The sequence below is a fragment of the Acinonyx jubatus genome, chromosome A3, assembly GCF_027475565.1.
Source record: "Acinonyx jubatus isolate Ajub_Pintada_27869175 chromosome A3, VMU_Ajub_asm_v1.0, whole genome shotgun sequence".
Classification (NCBI taxonomy): Eukaryota; Metazoa; Chordata; class Mammalia; order Carnivora; family Felidae; genus Acinonyx; species Acinonyx jubatus.
Genome location: NC_069388.1, coordinates 62223727 through 62243872, shown reverse-complemented (window position 1 = coordinate 62243872; position 20146 = coordinate 62223727). Strand labels below are relative to the sequence as shown.

Here is a 20146-nt window from a genome sequence, read left to right as displayed (position 1 = left end):
CCTATGCTCCAAAAAGTAAGAATTAAAAAGCAGTACTGAAAATAATCTTCTTTTTTTTTTTAATTTTTAATTTATTTTTGAGGGAGCACAAGCGGGAGAGAGGCAGAGAGAGGGGGATAGAGGATCTGAAGCAGGCTCTGCGCTGACAGCGGCGAGCCCGATGTGGGGCTTGAACTCAAGAACCATGAGATCATGACCCGAGCCGAAGTTGGACGTTCAACCAACTGAGCCACCCAGGTGCCCCTGAAAATAAATCTTCTTAAAAAATGTTTATTTATTTATTTTGAGAGAGAGAGAGAGAGAGAGAGAGAGAGAACTAGCATGAGTGGGGGGGGGGGGGGCAGAGAGAGAGAGGGAAAGAGAGAACCCCAAGCAGGCTCCATGCTGCCAGTGCAGAGCCCGATGTGGGGCTCCATCCCATGAACCATGAGTTCATGACCTGAGCAGAAGTCGCCCTCGGACGCTTCACCGACTGAGCCACCCAAACGCCCCTGAAAATAATCTTTTACTTCATAAACGGGGGTAGGAAGAGTTGTTTTCTTCAGGGAAGGACCCTTGCCGATTCCAGTTTGTTAAAAACATGTCTTGACTTTTGCGGTTTCAAATACACAGTAAGAAAGCAAATTAAACAAGCAGCTTAAGCATAAATAGAATTTAAATGTTAGTTTCCAAAGGACTGTCTATAAGAATAGGTTCAAATGCTATTAATTAGATCTTTAACCTCTGCATCTAAATAATCAAAATTCCATAACTTACTAAATATAAATACAAATTCCATGATAGCTGGTGTCTAGTTTCGCTTATTACAGGGCTGCTTGACAGATGAAGCATCGAGTCCTTGGCTGCATGATAGGTCATAGCCAGTCCCCCTTCTAACTGTGTCACTGGAAATTAGGGCTCATTGTCTAAGCTATTTATACACATATGCAAAGTGCAACCATATTTAGAAGCATAGTACTTTCTCATAGCTGTGGCTAGCCAGCCATTTCAGACCTCTGTTAAAAATTAAACCTTTTGGTTGAGTTGCTTTTTTTTCTGATGTCAAAGATAGTGTCATGGGACTCTTTTTTTTTTTACAAGGCAATCTTTATTATGTATTATTCACAACTCTTTGTCCCTTCTAGTGCCATTTGCTAGACTTGGATTATTACTCTTATCTCTCTTTCTAACTACCTTTCTGCATTTCATCCAAATTTAATTTGGGTTTTAACCATAGCTATCACAGACAGAATTAGTATGTATTAAGCATTCATAAGGTACACATTATTAGGAATAGTCTTAGACATGGAAATAATTCCATTTAGTTCCAATAAAACCAAATGAGAATTCCTGAACCTCTCTCCATAAAGGTATATGGCAAGTCAAGTCCAGGAGCTGGCTGTCTTCGACAAAAGGTAACATTAAGAGATAGGGCAGCAATGGGGATCTCCAGATCAGTGCTTCTCGAAAGTCAGTATGTGTAAGAATCACCTGGAGAATTGTTAAAACACAGACTCTTTAATGTCCAGAGATTCTGCTGGACTCAGTAGGTCTGTAATGGTGCCTAATAATTTGCATTTCTTTTTTTTTTTAAGTTTATTTATTTATTTTGAGAGAGAGAGAGGGAGAGAGAGAGAGAGAGAGAGAGAGAGAGAGAGAGAGAATCCCAAGCAGACACCACACCATCAGCGGGGAGCCTGACACAGGGGTCAAACCTACAAACTGTTGAGATCATGACCTGAGCCGAATCAAGAGTCAAACACTTAACCACTGAGCCACCCAGGCGCCTCAATAATTTGCATTTTTAATGTGTTTCCATGGGATCCTGAAGTTGCTGGTCTAGGGCCCTCTCTTTGAGAATAACTGCTCCAGCAACCATAGGACTAAACCAAAATCATCTGGAAAGTCCAAGTCTTCCAGCCTTTGCCAGTCACCAAAGGACCACAGATAAAGGCTACCATCAGTGGAAATGGGTTCTTCCAGGAGAGCCTATTAGATTTCCATTAGCTAAGTAATCCTGCTTATCTCCAGGAAGTAGGATTTTAAAACCTTAGATATCAAAGCTTAACAGTCACCTTCTTGTTACTCAGAACTCTTGCAAATTGCCATAGTTCATGAGCGCCTAAACAGAGAAGCTCCAATGGCTCATGACCACCATTTATTCAGATCAAAGGAATCCATTCAAATAGTGGGTGGCCTTTAGTGGCTGACGGTAGGGGAGGAGTCTACAATAGGAATGCACCACATTTATTTAACCCTTCCCCTAGTAATAAACATGTAAGTCCCTTCCAACACTTATTTTTCACTGTTATAAAATCCATGGCAAGGAAGAAACTGGGGTATACTGGAATACTCTCGTTCATGCATATGGATATATCTGTGGGACTGATAATTAGAAAAAGAAATCCCAAATTGGATCAAAGGCTATCACATTCTTTATGTATATAGTGTCTTTACTTCTTACATTCCAGTTTTAGGCCTATAACCATCTTTCAAAAGCCTCTGAAAGAAGTAACTACTTCAGCAGTAATTCCACCAGTAATTCTTTCATTCTCATATTTTAGATTCCTTGTTTTATAGACTATAAGAGCCAAATAAAATCATCAAAATACCTTTTCATTTTTTTTGTACAGTTAATTGTCACCTGGTCAATGAACACTGTTTACTAAGTACTACCTTCTGCTGACACATGGAAGAAAAGAAGATATTTTTAAAAAAGAAACAAGGAAAATCTAGTTTCTGATCATATGCCAAAGTATATTAAAATTGTATCTGTTGGGGGCCCCTGGGTGGCTCAGTCGGTTAAGTGTCCAACTCTTGATCTCACCTAAGCTCAGGTTTGTGAGTTTAAGCCCCACGTCGGGCTCTGTGCTGACGGTGCAGAGCCTACTTGGGATTCTCTCTCCCTCTGTCTCTGCTCCTCCCCTGCTAGCTCTCTTTCAAAACAAATAAATAAACTTACAAAAAAACTGTATCTGTTGGGAAGATATGTGCTCTAGGCCCACTGGCTTTTCCCCAGTTCCTGAAACCCTCCAAGCAGCTTTCCCTCTACAGGCTTTGGAACATCCTTTTCTATTCATTTCTATGCTGCCACTTCCAGCCCCCTTCCGACCCTGGCATAAACATCATTTCCTCAAAGAAGTCTCCCGATGCCTCCAGTCTAGGTCAGGTCTCTTCCTGTGTGCTCTTACAGGACCACATTCTTTTCTTTCAGAGAACTTAGTGCGTAATTATGTGTTCCTTAGAGTTATTGTATGATTAACTAGACTATAAATTCAAAAGATCAGGGACTGTGTTTATGTCTGCTTCTGTTACCACTTTATTCAGAGCATCTAGCTGAGTGCCTGGCTTACAGGTGAAGCTCAAAAATTACAGAGGGAAAAAGAGGGAATCTGAAAGAATGAGAATGTGAGTATGTGACTTCTTAAAAGACTTGAGTGAACAGAAACATTTCTTCTTTTAAAAAAATTCTTTTAAGTTTTATTATTTAAATAATCTCTATACCCTACATGAGACCTGAACTCATGACCTTGAGATCAAGACTCGCATGCTCTCCTAACTGAGCCAGCCAAGCGTCTCAGAACTATTTCTTCTTACTGCAGATCTCCAGTAGGATATTTGAGTATTTAGTCTTTATGAAAAGATTGTGACGTTAAAGAAATTTTTGAAAGTGAAAAAAATTCACCCTTGTACCGACCACCCTAAGAGAGAAGCTATTCTTTCTTATAGTTTTTTTCTAATCTTTGTCCACATGCATATTTTTATAAAATACAGCCATCCATGACATGAAGAGACTAGAGCTAGAAACAAAATCTTATGTGACAGTTTCTTCTTAGAGAAGTAGAGTTTCCTTTTACAGAAAAACGAACACACAAACAAATACTGTAACTTGCAAGGCTATTCAATAGAAAGCCATAGGCGCATGATATGAGCGTAACAGTACACACATATTTTGGTGTTTGGATACGGCATTACACACCTGTTTTTGTAAGTTAGACGAACAGTTCTCGTACCTTCCCATTTCCCAGGCTGCTGTTCTTTGGAAGCCTGTTCCCACTTAGAAATAATGTCACAAATCTAGAAGGGAAGTGGAAATTGGAGATTTATAGCAATTTTTAAATCAGCACTTTTGGAAGACAAGCATGTCTGCAAACTGAAAAATTTCCAATTAATATGATCAAACCAAATGGACTGAAGCCATTTGTTTTAAGCTCCGGTGTACCCTTGGTTTTAGATTTAATTATAAATTGCTCTTTGGTCCACTTATCCTTTTGGACACCCATTAACTCTGGACTGTAGCCATGAATTTCTTACCCAAAAAGGAATCTTAACGAAAGACTACATGAGAAACAAGAAGATTCCAGGAATTACTTCATAATTTAGTCACGGAAGAAGCAACTTTTCCACCTTCTGAGTTTATGAAGACTGGAATAACTGAAGTTATCTCAAAGACACTTGAAATATAGTCTTAAGATTCTTTGATTGGGAAAGAATAAAAATTCTTCAGGAGCCAAATAAACGTTTGCTTGTTTTTCAACAGGTCATTTAGAGAATTATAAATAAAAGTTTTCACGACCATGTGACAAGCAGTTATTCAGCAAAGCCCCTAACGTTTACTCAGCTCAAGTCAACCAAAAATGCTAGTTTATCTTCTTGACTAATTATTAACAACAGTGCTCTAGGAATGTGTGTCTCAAAATTTACATTTGAATTTGCTGAACTAAATAGGGCATAGCTGGAGCTGAGGAGAAAAAGACATTCACTTATCTAGATTTCTCAATATGTAGCCACACAGGCAGGGGTGTAGGGGTGGGGGATGGTAGCACACCTACCAACCAACATTCCTAATGAGCTAAGTATGAACTTCAACAGTATTCGGTGGAACCCCTTCAAGCCCCAACAGGTTGACCTGCAAGTGAAGCTGGGCTTTGATAGTTTGACGAAAGAACTGACATTTCATGTCCTCTAAACTTATGGCAGCTACTGCTTATGAGTCTGTTTCTTCTCCTATTCTGCCCCAATTCTTTCATCTTTGAATCATAGGGACACCTTTGCCCCGTAACAAGGCACTTACTCCCGAGAGCAATCAAGGACCCTATCAAGTAGGGAAAGGGTCCAGACCCAGTTCTAGCTGTGTGATTTGGGGTAAATCATTTTTTGCTCTTGGGGTTCAGCTTCCTTGTTTGCAAAATAAGTGGGCTAATTCCGATCAGGTTCCTTATGGTTCCATATTCTCTATTTCTAACTGTTGCCATTGCTACCTGGAAACTTTGTTAGTGTTATTTTACTATGACCTAGGAAAGAGTTTTTAAAAGTCTTCCAATTTTCCATCTTCGTTCGTGATTTCCCTTATGTTTGGAATTCCTTCTTTATCTCCATAGGTCCATTTTCTACCCATCCTTCAAAGTCCAGTTCAACTCTTCCTTATTTTCTCATGCTGAACTTAATCTCTCCATCTGTGGAATATTCACAGCACTCTTAAAACATTTATCACTTTCAATTCTAGTTTAAGGTTATCAGTGTATAAGGCTGCTCCTCCCGAAGCAAATCATAAGTTCACTGTGAACGGGGACTAGCCCAGCTCCTCCAACAGCGGAAAGAAGTATTGTCTTGTGAATGAGTACAATAAAAAGCTATTTTATTAGAGCTTCCATACGTCCACTCTTATTACCCTACTAGTTGGGGCATTGTTCCTTTAACTAATCCTTCCCCTATCTTAACATGGAATATGTGTGTGTGCAGATTGTGTCAAGAATTCTACGACTTCAACAAAGTCCCGCAACCCTTTTTTATTGGGAAGATTAGATTACTTAGAATTTTTGAAAACTCTTGACCTAATAAGCCTTTTGCAAATAGCAAAAAGTAGCTTCTTTGCTGTTGGTGGGGTCTGCCTTCTTAAAAGGAGTCGGCTTTACCTTAACGTTTCCTTGAAGACAATGCTCTAAATCCCTGCCAGAAGGATCGTCTGTGAATAATGCAAAGCCAGACTGTGTTGGCTTTCTCATGCCTGTATCCTGGTTCAAAGTATTCAAAAACTCTTCCACTGTGGTGGACGCATCAAATCCAACTACCTAAGCAGAAATAACAACATTGTTCTCTTAATAAAAGCAACTATGTACATTTCAAACTTAACTTTCAAAAAGGACTTAAGGGAGAAACAGGCTATATTTGATGCATGATTAATGATAACGTATATTTATCTAGATGCTTAAACTCCCCCCCACGCCACAGCTCCACTGGAGAAAATTAATGTCATCTTAATTGCTAGCTTGCTGTAAGAATTCAGAAATCTTGGCTTTAGCCAACAGACATGAATTCAAAATACAAAGATCATTTGACAGCTATAAACATCTTGCAGAGATATCATGCCTACCCGTTAAAAGCAAACCAAGAACTACAGTACGATATGAAATATTTAAGCAAATGAAAAAAATTGCACAAGAAATGCGCTTAAACAGTCACAGGGATGTAAGTAGAGCATAGGGAATATAGTCAATATCCTTGTGATAACTTTGTATGCTGACAGATGGTAACTAGACTTATCTTTGTGATCATTTAGTAATGTATATAAATGTCGAATCACCATATTGTACACCTGAAAGTAATTAACATTGTGTGCAAACTGCACTTCAATTAAAAATGAATAAATACAGAAAAATAAATAATGTCTGTTCCTTTAATATGCAGTTACTTATCTGAATTCTGTGATAAAAAAGAAACTCTGGCTACAAAGACTAATTGCCAGCTTTGGAACATGTTTGCTTCAGGTAATAAGCGAACATCTATATCTGAGAGCTCGAAGGGCCTGGAGGAGTTTTCCCACATAATTCCTGAGATTTGGAGACTTCAAAAAGACTAAACTTGTACACACCCACTGTCAGTAATTATTTTCTCACCTAGCAAGTACACTGGTTGGGAAAGGCATCAACCAAAGTATTTTTGATTTTTTCCATGAGAGTTGTAAGGGCAGTAAAATTCCTCCCTTATTTGGCTCAATGTGGATTGCAGTTTGAATCCTTCTTAGCACAATGGTTTCAAAACTCAGCTGTTCTGATAGAAGACGTAACATATTTGCACATTTACGGTCACTGCCAGCTGCTGACAAAGGAAGGTAGGCAGTCTCACTTCTCTGTTCCACAGAGGACACACGCACGATTCAAGGTTAAGCAAGCATGCTTTCATCAGCCAGAAAGTGTAACCCACCTGATAGATCCCATTCATGAAGTGCACGGGGATACTGAAGGGCAAAGAATGATGATAAGGGTTTCGAAGAAGGGTTGAAAGGATTTCCATCCTTGAGGGTCTTGCTTCTCTGTCTCCATTTTGTTGTGTTCTTTCTACGCACCGTTGGCAGTAAATGGCATATTTTCCAAATTCTGTCCTATAATATACAACTTAAGATAAAGCCTAGGAATAAATTTAAGACACCCTAATACATTAGGTACGTGTACATTACAATGTATTATGCTAATTTTGACAATAATTTTTCTTTTTGATAAAAGTTGTTAAAGTTGAGTTGTTAAAGTGTTACAACTTTTCTCAAATTCTAGTTTCTTCACTTTTGCAACTGACTGAATCTAACTTCCCCACAAAGCATTTTCCCTCTTTATTGTATTATTATCATCACAAAATGAATTTAAAGTTACCAGTCATTATACAGTCAAAATACAGTAATTGCATTAACAAACACAAAGGAAATAATTGTATAAAAATAGTATAGGATAACTCAGGAAAAACATGATGTAGCAGAGTTCTCCTTTGAGGTTAGTGCTTGACTGCTAAACAAGGTAGGAAAAATATCTCCAAAAAAACAAATAGATGTATTTTCTTTCTTTACCCTATAAAACATGCACTTCGTAAAAAATTTTAAGCATTAAACTAAACCTCTGGAGTAAATAAATACAAAAGCTGGATAGAGATCTTATTTGCCCTCATTTGTTACATTCAATTTTTATGAAAGCAGACTGATAATACCTCCAAATATATTTGTGTTGTGAAGTGCCTTCTAGGCAGAGTTTAAAATGTCACCCTTTAGGGGCGCTTGGCTGGCTCAGTTGGTAGAGTGTGTGTCTCTTGATCTCAGAGTTGTGACTTTGAGCCCCAGGTTTGGCATAGACATTACGTAAAAATAAAATCTGTAAAATGCCACCCTTTGTCTAGGGGCTCTTCAGTGACTGCAACTAAAATCACATGATGTTGGGGCGCCTGCCTGGCTCAGCTGGGAGAGAATGGGACTCTGCATCTTGGGGTCTTGAGTTCAAGCCCCATGTTGGGTGTAGAGATTACTTAAAAACAAACTCAATAAATGAAAATAAATAAACAAACAAACAAATAAAGAAAGTCACACAACTTTGATCACAGTCTCCAAAATATAATCTGAATTGGGGAATACTTTCCCACTATTTCCAAGTTGTTTTGTCTCATTGTGTTGGTCTGTTTTAGACCCAGAGTCTATTTAAGCACCTAACGTGAACTTGTTGCACAAAATGATCCTGATAAGCCTTGGCTGGGTGCCCTGGGTCTCACTGTAAGAAAGCTATTCTGACAGTTGGATTTTAGATGTCTTTTCAAAGGGAGTAAAAATTCTGAAGTAATTCAAATACACACAAGCATAAGAGGAAGGAAAACCATCAGGGAAGTTTTCCTACATAAAAGAATTCAAGTAGAGATGGGGTGCCTGGGTGGCTCAGTGGCTTCAGCGTCCTATTTCAGCTCAGGTCATGATCTCACAGTTCATGAGTTTGAGCCCCACATCAGGCTCTGTGCTGACAGTTCAGAGCCTAGAGCCTGCTTCAGATTCTGTCTCCCTGCTCTCTGCCCCTCCCCAACTTGCATTCTGTCTCTCTCTCAAAAGTAAATAAGCATTTAAAAAAAAAAAAAAAAAGAATTCAATGTAGAGAAAAGTAGCCACAGGGAAAATGAAGGAAACAAAACACTTGCTTTTATTGAATGAGCACCCACTAATGCTAAGTCATTCATCCCTGAAAAGTACATAGACTTTTCACTTAAAAATATTCTTTGTCATACTCCTGAAATCATTTTTGCACTATATGCTGATGTGGATGTAAATTAAAAAAATAAAATTAAAAAAAATATTCTTGGTCAGTTTTTCAAGCTCTTATTGCAATCTCCTGTAAGAGATTTAACATAACAAAGGAAATATTTTCCAAGCCTCATATAAACGGTAACCAAGGGCTTCCTGTACCCACTTTTGTTTCACACGTTTCTTCCACAAATATACCTGACAGGTTACTAAATACTTAGGACTTATTGCAGACTTTCAGAGACCACACAAACGGTTCAGCTGGCTAGTTTTCTGCACACCTGGAATCTGCATTCCTCTTTAGGTGGAGCCTGAGGAGCCACAGGAAAGGATGATGGGGAAGGAAGAGCCCAACACAGAGAGCCAAGAGCTGCCAGCCCTGGGCAAAGAGAAGCACCATAGGTTAGACACCATCTGGCAGTCAGAGATCCACGTGAGAATCAGTGTAACTGACAGATTATGAAGAAAGGGATGATGATAGTCTTTCTTGGCCCCCAAATGTTTTTGCTTCTTCCACATCAACATTATCTGCTTAGAGCATTTATAATATATAAAAACATAAAACCTCCTCCACATTCCATAATCCATCTAAGTCATATATGCTATTGTCCACAACTAAGGTACCAAAGGCCATGTAGATAGGGTAGTCTTTTTTGACATCATGCTCAAAGATTAGGGACATCGTTCCTTTTTTGTTCATTTATGTATTTACTCATTCATTGAAATACAGTACTGGCTATGAGGAAAGACAGACTGAAAAATAGTAAAAAATCATATACCCCAAACCACAACCAATCTACTCACACATACATGCATATATATTTATATATGTATATATATAAATATATATATACATATATATATATATGGCCATATATATAAAAATGTGTGTGTGTATGTGTGTATATATATATATATGTATATATATATATATATATGGCCATATATATACATATATATATATATGCGGCAAGTATAAAATATTAGCAGAGATTATCTTTTTATAATAGGATTGTATTTAGTTTCTTCTTTTGTTCTGTCCTGTACTCTCTTTTCTCCTTTATTATTTTTGATTAAGTATATTTTCAATCATTTTATGAATGTTATATGAAAAAGAAGGGGAAAAAGGTACTGTCCTCTTGAGTTACCTACAGTCTAGGAGAAGAGTTATGTATTTTACAATAATTTACAATGTAACATGGTTAATACCATGTCATAATTTTTTAAGTATAACCAATGGAGGGAATGACTATTTACTGAGGGAGTCAGGGAAGAATTCACAGAAGAGATGTTGCCTGGGCTGACTGTAAAGTCTACAGGGTGGGAAGAGAGAAGGGGGATGCAGGTAACAGTAAAAATGGCAGGTTCAAGGTGAAGGATATGTAAAGGCACAGTGTGTCTGAAGAATGGGGTGCGTTTATCCTTTCAGTGTATGCTGGTTGCAGGATGCACAAAGTGAAGTGGAGAAAGAGGAGCTAGGTTATGAAGGGCCCTCAATGCAAATGAAGCTTAAACTTCCAACCTCGCTCGTGCATGGGCCCTCCAAGGCCTGGGAAAGGGCCCTATGGAGTGTGTTTACATGATCCTATGTTCTTTTAAAACGTGTGAAAGTAACATTAAAAACAAAATAACACATTAGTAATAGTATAAGCTTAAACTGGATAAGCTTCAAGTCCCATTAAACCTAGATCCCCTGAGAGTACTATTTGCGAGGGTAAGAAATTTCTGTTTCATCCTGCAGTTAATAGGGGGTTAATAAGCAAAGATTAAAACAGGCATTCATGGAAGAGCAAACTTCAGTGACCAAAAGCCACCTGAAAATATACTCAGCTGCACTAATAGTTAAAGAAACGTATCCTAAATCAATAATGAAATACCACTCTTTACCTGGGAAGAATTTAAAGGAGTATTACACTGAACATTGTTCAAGATATATGGAAATTCTAGAAATGGATTCAAAGAAATTTGGTGGACTTGTACACAGGGTTTAGGTTCAAAGTTGTCTACTATAGGGGAATTTGTTATAAGAAAAATGACCGGAAAACCCTAAATGTGTAGCAATTGATATCAATACACCATTAATGTTTTTGAAGAATGTTGAAGGATATAGGGTAAATGATTACAGTCTACAATTTTACAAAAGTAGTATGCACACTACAACTTTAGTAATGTGAAAAACTGAGTGTGCATAAATATACTCACATACAGCTTTATTTATATAGGAACATATAAATACATAAGTAACCTGAAAGAATACATATCAAAATATTAATAGCTACTTTTCCTTTTCATACTTTTTGTATTTTTGAAATGTCTATATTGAATATGTATCATTCTTACAGTGAGGAAAACAACATGAATTGCATGTATATGTATCAATATATACCTGCAGCGGTCCTGGTTGATTCTGTGGCTGTCTCCGTCTTGTCTGTTTAATGAGCTGACAGCAAATTTCATTCTGTAGCTCAGGATGTGTCAGACAGATTTGCAAAGCACTCTGGGCTAGAGATATATGGTAATCAATCGCAGGGGAGTCAACTGCTGCATTTATAAAGAGCTGGCATGTCTGAATTAAACAACAAAAAAAGACATATTCAAGGTGAGAAATGATTAGATTTATTCTGCATGAATTATGTCAATTCTCTTCATAGCAACAGTTTTTCTTTAAAAGAATGGAATAAGATATATTATGATAACACTAACCAAAGAAATCTGGAGTGGCTACATTAATATCAATGTAAAAAAAAAAAGCAAAAAACAAACAAACAAAAAACAAAAACAAATCGGGCAAAGTAAAATTCAGAGCAAGGAATTCTGCCAGAGATAAAGAGGGTCATTTTATAATGATAATGGGGTCAGTTCTGCTAGAGGACATAACAGTCCTGAACATTTACATACTTAATAACACAGCTTCCACATTTATGGAGCAAAACCTGATAGGATTGCAAAGGGAAATGGGTGAATCCACAATAAGAGCTGGAGATTTCAATATCCCTTTCTTAATAATTGAGAGAACAAGTGGACAGAAAATCATTAAAGATTTAGAAAACTTGAACAACACTATTAACCAACTTGACCTAATTGACATGTATAGAAAATTCCACCCAAGAGCAGAATATGCATTCATTTAAAAAGTATACAGAACATGTCGCTGTCCAGTTTTCCCAGCACCACGTGCTGAAGAGACTGTCTTTATTCCATTGGATATTCTTCCTTGCTTTGTCAAAGATTAGTTGGCCATACATTTGTGGGTCCACTTCTGGGTTCTCTGTTCTGTTCCATTAATCTGAGTGTCTGTTCTTGTGCCAGTAACCATACTGTCTTGATGATTACAGCTTTGTAGTATAGCTTGAAGTCCGAGATTGTGATGCTTCCTGCTTTGGTTTTCTTTTTCCAGATTGCTTTGGCTATTCGGGGTCTTTTCTGGTTCCATACAAATTTTAGGATTATTTGTTCTAGCTCTGTGAAGCATGTTGGTGTTATTTTGATAGGGATTGCATTGAATATGTAGATTGCTTTAGGTAGTATTGACATTTTAACAATATTTCTTCTTCCTATACAGGAGCATGGAATCTTTTTCCATTTTTTTGTGCCTTCAATTTCTTTCATAAGCTTTCTATAGTTTTCAGTGTATAGATTTTTCACCTCTTTGGTTAGATTTATTCCTAGGTATTTTATGGTTTTTGGTGCAACTGTAAATGGGATCGTTTCCTTGATTTCTCTTTCTGTTGCTTCATTGTTGGTGTACAGGAATGCAACCGATTTCTGTGCATTAATTTTATATCCTGCAACTTTGCTGAATTCATGAATCAGTTCTAGCAGTTTTTTGGTGTAATCTTTAGGGTTTTCCATATAGAGTATCATGTCATCTGCAAAGAGTGAAAGTTTGACCTCCTCCTGGCTGATTTGGATGCCTTTTATTTTTTTCTGTTGTCTGATTGCAGAGGCGAAGACTTCCAATACTTTGCTGAATAACAGCAACACACAGAAGACTGAACCTCGACCACTTTCTTACACCATACACAAAAATAAACTCAAAATGGATGAAAGACCTAAATGTAAGACAGGAAGCCATCAAAATCCTCGAGGAGAAAGCAGGCAAAAGCCTATTTGATCTTGGCCGCAGACACTTCTTACTCAACACATCTTTACAGGCAAGGGAAACAAAAGCAAAAATGAACTATTGGGACTTCATCAAAATAAAAAGCTTCTGCACAGTGAAGAAAACAATCGGCAAAACTAAAAGGCAACCGACAGAATGGGAAAAGATATTTGCAAACAACATATCAGATAAAGGGTTAGTATCCAAAATCTATAAAGAACTCAAACTCCACACCCAAAAAGCAAATAATCCAGTGAAGAAATGGGCAAAGGACACGAATAGACACTTTTCAAAAGAAGACATCCAGATGGCCAATAACACATGAAAAAATGCTCAACATCACTCATCATCAGGGAGATACAAATCAAAACCACAATGAGATACCACCTTACACCTGCCTGAATGGCTAACATTAACAACTCAGGCAACAGATATTGGCAAGGATGCAGAGAAAGAGGATCCCTTTTGCAATGCTGGTGGGAATGCAAACTGGTGCAGCCACTCTGGAAAACAGTATGGAGGTTCCTCATAAAATTAAAAATAGAACTACCGTATGACCCAGCAAGTGCACTACTAGGTATTTATCCAAGAGATACTGGCATGCTGTTTCAAAGGGGCCAATGTTTACAGCAGCATGGGTTTGTGAGTTCAAGCCTCATGTCAGGTTCTGGGCTGGCAGCACAGAGCCTGCTTGAGATTCTCTCTCTCTCAGTCTCTTCTGCCCCTCCCCTGCTCATTCTCTCTCTCTCTCAAAATAAATAAATAAACTTAAAAAAAAATACTTCAGTATGGATCTCCAGTTGATAAAGGTTTCTTTCCCGTAACCACCATATCATATCATATCCCCCAAATTAATATTTTTTTTTGAGATGGGAGGAATGTAGGCAAGAAGAAGCCAAAAAAGAAAGACAAAAATTGAGACCTTAAGAAACTAGGGCGAAATGAAATACCGAGGTCCTGATATGGAATCAAGACCAGAATCCACGAAGGTGCATGAGATTCTGAGATTGGAGGAAAGGAGGAGAAAATAAATTAAAGAATGTTTGTCGGGGGGCACCTGCATGGCTCAATCGGTTAAGCATCCAACTTCGGCTCAGGTCATGATCTCATGGTCTGGGAATGTGACCCCTGCATTGGGCTCTGTGCTGACAGCTCAGAGCCTGGAGCCTACTTGGGATTCTGTGTTTCCCTGTCTCTCTGCCCCTCTCCTGCTCATGCTCTGTCTCTCTCTCTCCCTAAAAAATAAATAAACATTAATTTTTTTTTTAAATGTCAGGGAGAGAGCTTGGAGGAATAATGTCTGATGCCCTCTAATCTTCTCAATAAAATAGAAGTTTGTTGTGAAGAACATTATTGAGTAGGGCACTGGAGGGTTTGTGTGTGACAAAAGATAAGCAAAAGGAGAGGGAGTCAGCCCTGAGGGTGAAGACCATGGATGTATATTGGCTCTAGCCCACACCTGGTTGTTTGATGTTTTCTAGCCATGTGCTCATGGTCAATGTGGAAGTGGACAGGACACCAGCAATGACCTATGTTGGGGTTTGGCTGAAGAATGCATGGAATTATGGGTCCCAAAGAACTATGAGTATTAATGAAAGTCATCCAGACTGGATAAAGAAAGAAGAAAAGCCAAGTGATGGTTACCATGCCCTCTTTTGATCTCAAAGAAAATAAATGGCTCAAAACAAAGGTCTTAGAAAAAAAATTGAAGAATAAGAAAATAAGAGAGCTCATAGGCTAAGAGATTATGGTTCTAGAAAGAGATGCTAGAATTGAAGCTTTTAGAAGTAGTGTACTTGTAAGGAATGGTGGGGTTGGAGAATGGGAAGATGAAGGTGACTACAGGTGAAGCTTGGCATTAAGAAGGTCAGGATCTTAAGAACATGGCATTGGTGACTGAAGTGATAACGAAGTTATTCGACATCCTAATGAAATCTGAAGAGTTACCAGAAAGTGAGTGAGTGACGAGGGGATAAAGCGTGATACAGTTGAATGGCAAATTTCAAGTGATCAGGGATTTCTTTTTTTAAAACACTTTATTTGTTTGTTTGCTTGTTTATTTATTTATTTTTTGAGAGAGCGAGTGAGCAAGGAAGAAGGGGAGAGAGAGAGAGAGAGAGAGAGAAAGAATCTTAAGCAGGCTCCACGTTTAGTGAGGAGCTGGACGTGAGGCTCAATCCCATGACCCTGGGATCATGACCTGAGCCAAAATCAAGAGTCAGATACTCAACCGATTGAGCCACCCAGGCATCCCCTCAAATGATCAGGGATTTCTAAAATAAGTTGCGTAGTAAGAATTTGAGAATAGCACTGGAGAACAAGGATGTTGACTCCTCTGTCCCAACACTGAGGTAGGTGTGATATGAGAAATATCTCCTTTTGAGATGCTCAAGGGGAAACGATTCTTCTGACATTGTTTCACACTGCCCAAACCATTTACAGTTTATTTCAGTAAGTCCCAAATCCTCGTTCAGAAAGCATGTTCAATTCACCTAATTTTATTTCAGAAGATTTTCTTAATGAGATGATGATGATCACATTTTGAAATTATTTATTTATTTATTTATTTATTTATTTATTTATTTATTTTAAGTTTATTTATTTTTGAGACAGAGAGAGACAGAACATGAATGGGGGAGGGGCAGAGAGAGAGGGAGACACAGAATCGGAAGCAGGCTCCAGGCTCTGAGCCATCAGCCCAGAGCCCGATGTGGGGCTCAAACTCACGGACCGCGAGATCGTGACCTGAACTGAAGTCGGACGCCCAACCGACTGAGCCACCCAGGCGCCCCAAATTTTTTAGAGTGAAACCTTACAACCAAAATTATTTATTTTTATTTTTTCCAATTAAAATTTTAGCAACATAGAAATCCATATAAAATTTTACCTTAAATAATTTAATAGCTTCTGTCTGTAGAGCTTCAGAGGGTAGTGTTGTCAGTGGGGAAATGATTCCTTCTTTGCTGTGACACAAAGTAGGGTGTCTCCATATCTGAGAGGCTACATACATGATAAAATGTAAACAGAAAACACAAGAATCACTTATTTTGGCCTCCCATTAATTAGCTCTTTAGAAATTAGCTTATTCAGGCCTGGCTCACAGCTTTAAGTCTTACAGTTCGTGAAAAACCTTTGGTAACATTATTTTATTTTAGTTTCCAGGTCATTGGGATTTTCATGTTTCTGTGAATAAAGTAAATCTAGAAGAATTCGGTCTTAACATTCTTAACATGTGAAACAAGTCTACCAGGGCACTATGACATAGCTGAAATTTGCTGAAGATCAGTGACCTAGGTAGGGAAATGATTCTGAGAAGGAGCTGGAGAGAGACAGAGAGGAGAAGCCAGAGTAGAAGGAGACAGAAAGATAAAGAAAGAGAAACTTAAAGACATTCCTAAAACCAACATTAATTAAATTCCTATACTAGATACTGCAAGTAAAATATGATCTCTGTATTACATAAAGCACAGCATCGAATCTAGACCCCCAATGAGGACACCTGAGCCATAAAAAATTAATCCCAATGCAAAGCAACAAATGTTATAAAAGAGTTAAATGCAAAGTGCATTGGGACATAATTTTAACATTTATTCAGTACCTTTTATGAGCCAGATGCTGATGTGGAGTGGGCTTGCTGACAAGGGGAATTCCTAAGGTAGGTAGGATTTTATCAGGTTAATGAGAAATGTGAAGGAAGGGGAGAGTTTCGGGCAGAAGGAATAATGTGAGCAAAGGTAGAAAGGTTATAGGACATGGCATATTGGGGAATGATGGTGTCCCTGGAGCCTAAGAACCACAGTGAGAATCTTGGCCCAGGACAAAGCCAATGAAAAGATGGATAGATTGCAGGGAAACAGGAACTCACAAAGTGAAAACTCCATTAGGCTAAGGAGTCCATTTCATAAATTATAGAGCCTTATATGTTGTGAACTTACAAGGTTCTCCTTCGATATTGAGCAGTTTGCAAACCAGCTGTTCAAATTCAGATCCAACATTTACATTGTTACTTCCTGCCGCAACAGTCAAATGATAAAGCCAAGTGTCCTTAAAATCAAAACACAATAATAGAGATGTTAACTAAGATATAATTTTTGATGACCTAAAGAAAAAAAACAACTTGCATAAAAGTAGAAAACTTTGACACTGAATAATTTTTTTATTTTTAAATAATAGCCAAAAGCCACTTAGCCAAACAGTTCTGAAGCAGGCTCTCTTGAATTATGTACATAGGACCTTTTTCCATTGTTTAAAACTTTATTATTTTCTATAGATGTTTCTTACAAAAAGCATGATAAAATTAAGTAAGTTAATATGATGCTAAGAGACTAGAATAAATACAACCAGTTCATATTCTTTTAAGAAACACAAAAAAGTCTATCAAATTTAAAATCTGACTCTCAATACATATGAATAACACATAAAAAATACTTGGGAAATCCAGAAAATTTAAAGAAGAAAATAATATCCAGAAAGAACTTACCTCAACACAATAAAGGCCACACAAGAAAAACCCACATCTAATATCACACTCAATGGTGAAAAACTGAAAGCTTTTCCTCTGAGATCTGGAACAAAGCAAGGATGCCCACTCTTGCTACTTTTATTCAATATAGCACTGGAAGTCCCAGCCAGAGCAATAGGGCAAGAAAAAGAAATAAAAGGCATCCAAATTGGGAAGGAAGAAGTAAAATTATCTGTTTGTAGATGATAGGATCTGACACATAGAAAACCCTAAAGAGTCCACAAAAACACTGTTAGAACTAATGAATGAATTCAGGAAAGTTGCAGGATACAAAAGGACACATAAGTCAGTTGCACTTCTATACACTAACAATCATGGAAAAATCTCATTTGCAATGGCATCAAAAAGAATAAAATAGTTAGGAATAAACTTAACCAACTAGGTGAAAGACTTGTACACCAAAAACTATAAAACACTGATGAAAGAAATTAAAGCAGACACAAATAAATGGAAAGACATCCAGTATTCATGGACCAGAAGAATTAAACTTTTAACATGTCCATACTACCTAACCTCCAGATTCAGTATAATTCCTATGAAAACCCCAATGGAATTTTTTACAGAAATAGAAAAACCAGTCCTAAGGAGCCACAAAAGACCCTGAATAGCCAAAGCAATTTTGAGTAAGAAGAACAAAGCTGGAGGTATCACACTTCCTGATTCAAAGTTTATTACAAAGCTACAGTGATCAAAGCAGAATGGAACTGGCATAAAAATACACATATAGGCCAATGGAACAGAACAGAGAGTCTGGAAATAAACCCAAGCATATATGGTCAACTGACCTCGGGCAAGAGTGCCAAGAATACACAATGGGGGAAAGGACAGTCTGTTCAATAAATGGTGTTGGAAAAACTGGATATCCACCTGCAACAGAGCGAAATTGGTCCCTTATCCTACACGAAACACAAAACTCAACTCAACATGGAATAAAGACTTAAACATAAGACCCAAAAACACAAAAGTCCTAGAAGAAAACATACGGACAAAGTTTCTGGGCACTGGCCTTGGTGATGATTGCTTAGATATGGTATCTATGGTACAGGCAACAAAAGCAAAAATAGACAAGTATGATTATACTACACTAAAAAGCTTCTTCACAGTAAAGGACACAATCAACAAAATGAAAAGACAACCTATGAAATGGGAGAAAATTATTTGCAAACCATTTATCTGATAAAAGGTTAATATCTAAAATATATAAGGAAATCCTATAACTCAATAGTAAGAAAAAAACCCAATTAAAAAATGGTCAAAGGAACTGAATAGACATTTCTCCAAAGGAGACATACAAATGGCCAACAGATAACACGAAAAAATGTTCAACATCACTAATCATTGAGGAAATACAAATCAAACCATAATAAGATATCACCCTGCACTCATCAGAATGGCTTTTATAAAAATAATTTTAAAAAAAGATAACAAATGCTGGTGAGGATGTGGAGAAAACATTTATCCACTTCTAGTGGGAATGTAAATTGGTACAGCCACTAGGGAAAATAGTAAAAAATAAAACTGAAAATAGAATTACCATATGATCCAGCATTTCTACTTCTGGGTACATATCCAAACAAATTGAAATCAGGAGCACAAAGAGGTATCTGTACTCACATGTTTTTTTGTGGTATTATTCACAATAGCCAAGATATGGAAGCAACCTAAATGTCCATTAAGAGGGGTGCCTGGGTGGCTCAGTCGGTTGGGCGTCCGACTTTGGCTCAGGTCATGATCTTGTGGTTTGTGACTTTGAGCCCCGTGTTGGACTCTGTGCTGACAGCTGGGAGCCTGGAGCCTGCTTCGGATTCTGTGTCTCCTTCTCTCTCTGCCCCTCCCCCACTTGTGCTTTCTCTCTGTCTCTCAAAAACAAATAAATGTAAAAAAAAAAAGTAAACAAAAAAAGGAGTAATTTATAAAAGCTGTTTATATGTTAAAGATATTGTAGCCATCCATGAAAAGTTTTTTTTTTTGTATTATCCTTTTGGTTATGTTTGTAATTTTATTTGATATAGACAAGTATTTCAATTTTTTGTAGTCAAATCTATTGACTATTTCTATTGTGATTTCTTATGTTGTTTTTTTTCAGAAAGTACTTTCTATTCAGATATCAGATAAAGGCCCTTTAAAAAAATAATTTCAGGGGCGCCTGGGTGGCTCAGTCAGTTAAGCCTCTGACTTCGGCTCAGGTCATGATCTTGCAGTTTGTGGGTTTGGGCCCCGCGTCGGGCTCTGTGCTGACAGCTCAGAGCCTGGAGCCTGCTTCGGATTCTGTGTCTCCTTCTCTCTCTGCTCCTCTGCCTCTCATGCTCTCTCTCTCTCACTCAAAAATAAACATTAAAAAAATTTTTTTAAAAATAGTAATAATTTCATTTATCTCTTTAAATTCATTTGGAAACTATCTTGCTATATGTATGAGATGAAAAACTAAACTCATGTTTTTCTAAAGAGCCAATCTCCTCAATATATAATGAGCATACCATATTATGTACTGAATGATCCA

The 20146-nt window shown here is 37.6% G+C and overlaps 1 protein-coding gene across 10 annotated transcripts in view; it reads right to left on the bottom strand.

Annotated features, from left to right (window-relative positions):
- Positions 1-20146, bottom strand: part of PLEKHH2 (pleckstrin homology, MyTH4 and FERM domain containing H2) — a 117984-nt gene that overhangs the window by 24524 nt on the left and 73314 nt on the right. For all 10 annotated transcript variants that reach the window (XR_008289289.1, XR_008289290.1, XR_003424851.2 and 7 more), the window contains 7 exons: positions 17060-17168; positions 16012-16124; positions 11409-11588; positions 9304-9401; positions 7183-7360; positions 5895-6050; positions 3959-4056 (listed from right to left, as the gene is read on the bottom strand). Coding sequence is in view for 7 of the 10 variants with exons in the window: in XM_027072564.2 (XP_026928365.1) it covers positions 3959-4056; positions 5895-6050; positions 7183-7360; positions 9304-9401; positions 11409-11588; positions 16012-16124; positions 17060-17168 (932 nt within the window). In the remaining 3 variants the exon portion in view is untranslated. The remainder of the gene's footprint in view (positions 1-3958; positions 4057-5894; positions 6051-7182; positions 7361-9303; positions 9402-11408; positions 11589-16011; positions 16125-17059; positions 17169-20146) is intronic.